The sequence below is a fragment of the Bubalus kerabau genome, chromosome X, assembly GCF_029407905.1.
Source record: "Bubalus kerabau isolate K-KA32 ecotype Philippines breed swamp buffalo chromosome X, PCC_UOA_SB_1v2, whole genome shotgun sequence".
Taxonomy (NCBI): Eukaryota; Metazoa; Chordata; class Mammalia; order Artiodactyla; family Bovidae; genus Bubalus; species Bubalus kerabau.
In genome coordinates, this window is record NC_073647.1 from 2,069,315 (window position 1) to 2,071,258 (window position 1,944).

Here is a 1,944-nt window from a genome sequence, read left to right on the forward strand (position 1 = left end):
ATCCACTCAAAGTCCTTTTAATGATTGCCTCAATTGTTATGACATTCTGTAGGCTTGTCAGTGGATTTCCGGTTAACTAATGCACCATTTAAACCCTTAGTAACTAGGAATTGTTCCAGTTCAGCCAGCTTGTATTCCACGATCCTGAGGTTTACCAATATTCGCCTCTGCATGGCTACTGAGTGTGGGAAATTAATTAAGATATCCCGAGAGAGACTGTTGACCAAAAGACTCTTATCAGTATTGCTCTTAGTTGACTGCGTAGAAGAGGATGATCTTACTAGTGCAAGAGAAGTTGAATTTGATGACATTTCACCAGTGTTTCTCTGTAAGGGAAGGAAATTAAACATATGTAGTTTATTGACTTTAGCAATGTCCAAATACCACCAAATAATAACATTCTTAGTCTTGGTTTACCAAAATGAACTGATTGACCTCCCCCAAGATTAAAAATCTGTTGAATGAATACTTTAATTTGGAAATATGTCTTTCCCAAAGAGTGAGAGAAAAAAAAAAAAAATGAAAAGTAGCCTTCTGATGCCAAAATGCCATAGCCTTGGCTTACATTTCTTGGGCATTCCAGTAGGTCTTATACTTGGACCCTGTTTCATTCTTATCTCAAAGCACTTCACTTGGAACTTTAAACATCACCAGGAAACCCACATTTTGACCTTAGTTATCTGTGATGCCCCCTCCCCCACCCAAAGCTGTCATAAAGATGACTGAAAACGAAAATACAAGGGAGGAAGAGGCAAACAGAATTACATGGGGGTAGTAAAAGCCAGAGAGGAAGAGAGTAGGTATACTTTCTTAAAATGGGAGGGGGCAGATGGACACTTTCTGCTGTACTTTTCAAGTGGATGAAAAACTGATCCCATCACCTAGTGACTTGGGGCTTTTCACAACACAGTACAGCTGTGGAACTACTGGTCAACATGGGAGAAGTGTGAGGTAGAGTCAACATCTGAGCCCTTTCAAAGGAGAAAGGAATGGGGTGACCCCCGCCTTACTCTTACTTTACTATCTACTCTCTTAAACACACCTCCCTCCCCAAGCCATGTATTTGTCGAGCTTCATCTAATTCCAACTGCTCTTACACACTTTACCTGAAACCAGGTTTTCCAGAAGACAAACATGAAGGCAAACAGAATGCTGCTCACTAGTAGGAACAGGAAGCTCATGGCGCCTCTTCAAATCTCTTCCCTCTTCTCGGGCACTGAGGCACACAGCTGGCAGTTGGGAAGCAGGGGGCCACTAGCCGCCCGGGAAGCCACGGGCCAGGATGCTCAGCGTCCCTCACTGCCTGGTGCAAGTGGGATACCAGGCAGCGTCCAGCTTTATATACCGGAGAGAGCGTGTGACCTCACAATTGAGCACGCACAGGGGGCGGTACGTCACAATCTGATGACGTAACACCAGCTTGAGGGGAAACCAGGCAGCACATACCGCACGCCTGATTACAGTTAGGATAGTTAAAGATGGTGGGAGAGTTCGGGATTTGGGGGAAGCTGAACCACAGTAGAAGTAAAGACGCCAAATTGACTGGTTAAATGCTAGATTTTAGAAGTGCTCCCTGCCCCCCTTTTTCTGTTAAGAATTTTTCTTTGCTGCAACCACTTCATTATTCATTTCAAAAACAAGTTCAAAAGCAAGGTAGAAATACACTGTAAAAGTAGTTACCTACATATTGTGAGTCGTGGCCAAATACCTCCTTACCACCTCCGCTGCTATTTTAGGATTCACTCCAACTATATTCACATCAGGATAATGTACGTCTATGCCACTGTACAGTTTAAAAAGTAATTCCAGGGCCATTTCTCCATATAGTTCTCACAATAATTTTGTGCTATAGGTATCTTTAATGGTGTGTCAACTTCGGGAAATGCAGAAACAGATTCAGGTGTTAAGTAAACTCATTTGAAACTAGTAGCAAAAGCACAGCTT

At 42.8% G+C, this 1,944-nt stretch overlaps 1 protein-coding gene across 1 annotated transcript; it reads right to left on the minus strand.

Moving 5' to 3' along the window:
* CT83 (cancer/testis antigen 83) lies at positions 1-1,320 on the minus strand. Its single transcript, XM_055564469.1, has 2 exons — positions 1,107-1,320; positions 1-326 (listed from the first exon to the last, which is right to left on the minus strand). The coding sequence occupies exons 1-2, from the start codon at positions 1,179-1,181 to the stop codon at positions 30-32; spliced, it is 372 nt and encodes a 123-aa protein (XP_055420444.1). The 5' UTR covers positions 1,182-1,320; the 3' UTR covers positions 1-29.
* Between the last annotated feature and the right edge of the window lie 624 nt (positions 1,321-1,944).

Excerpts from the sequence above, each read along its gene's own strand:
- CT83 (XM_055564469.1), bottom strand. The coding sequence starts at position 1,181 with ATGAGCTTCCTGTTCCTACTAGTGAGCAGCATTCTGTTTGCCTTCATG. Across the intron at positions 327-1,106 it reads TCTGGAAAACCTGGTTTCAG|AGAAACACTGGTGAAATGTC; the intron begins GTAAAGTGTGTA and ends CTTCCCTTACAG.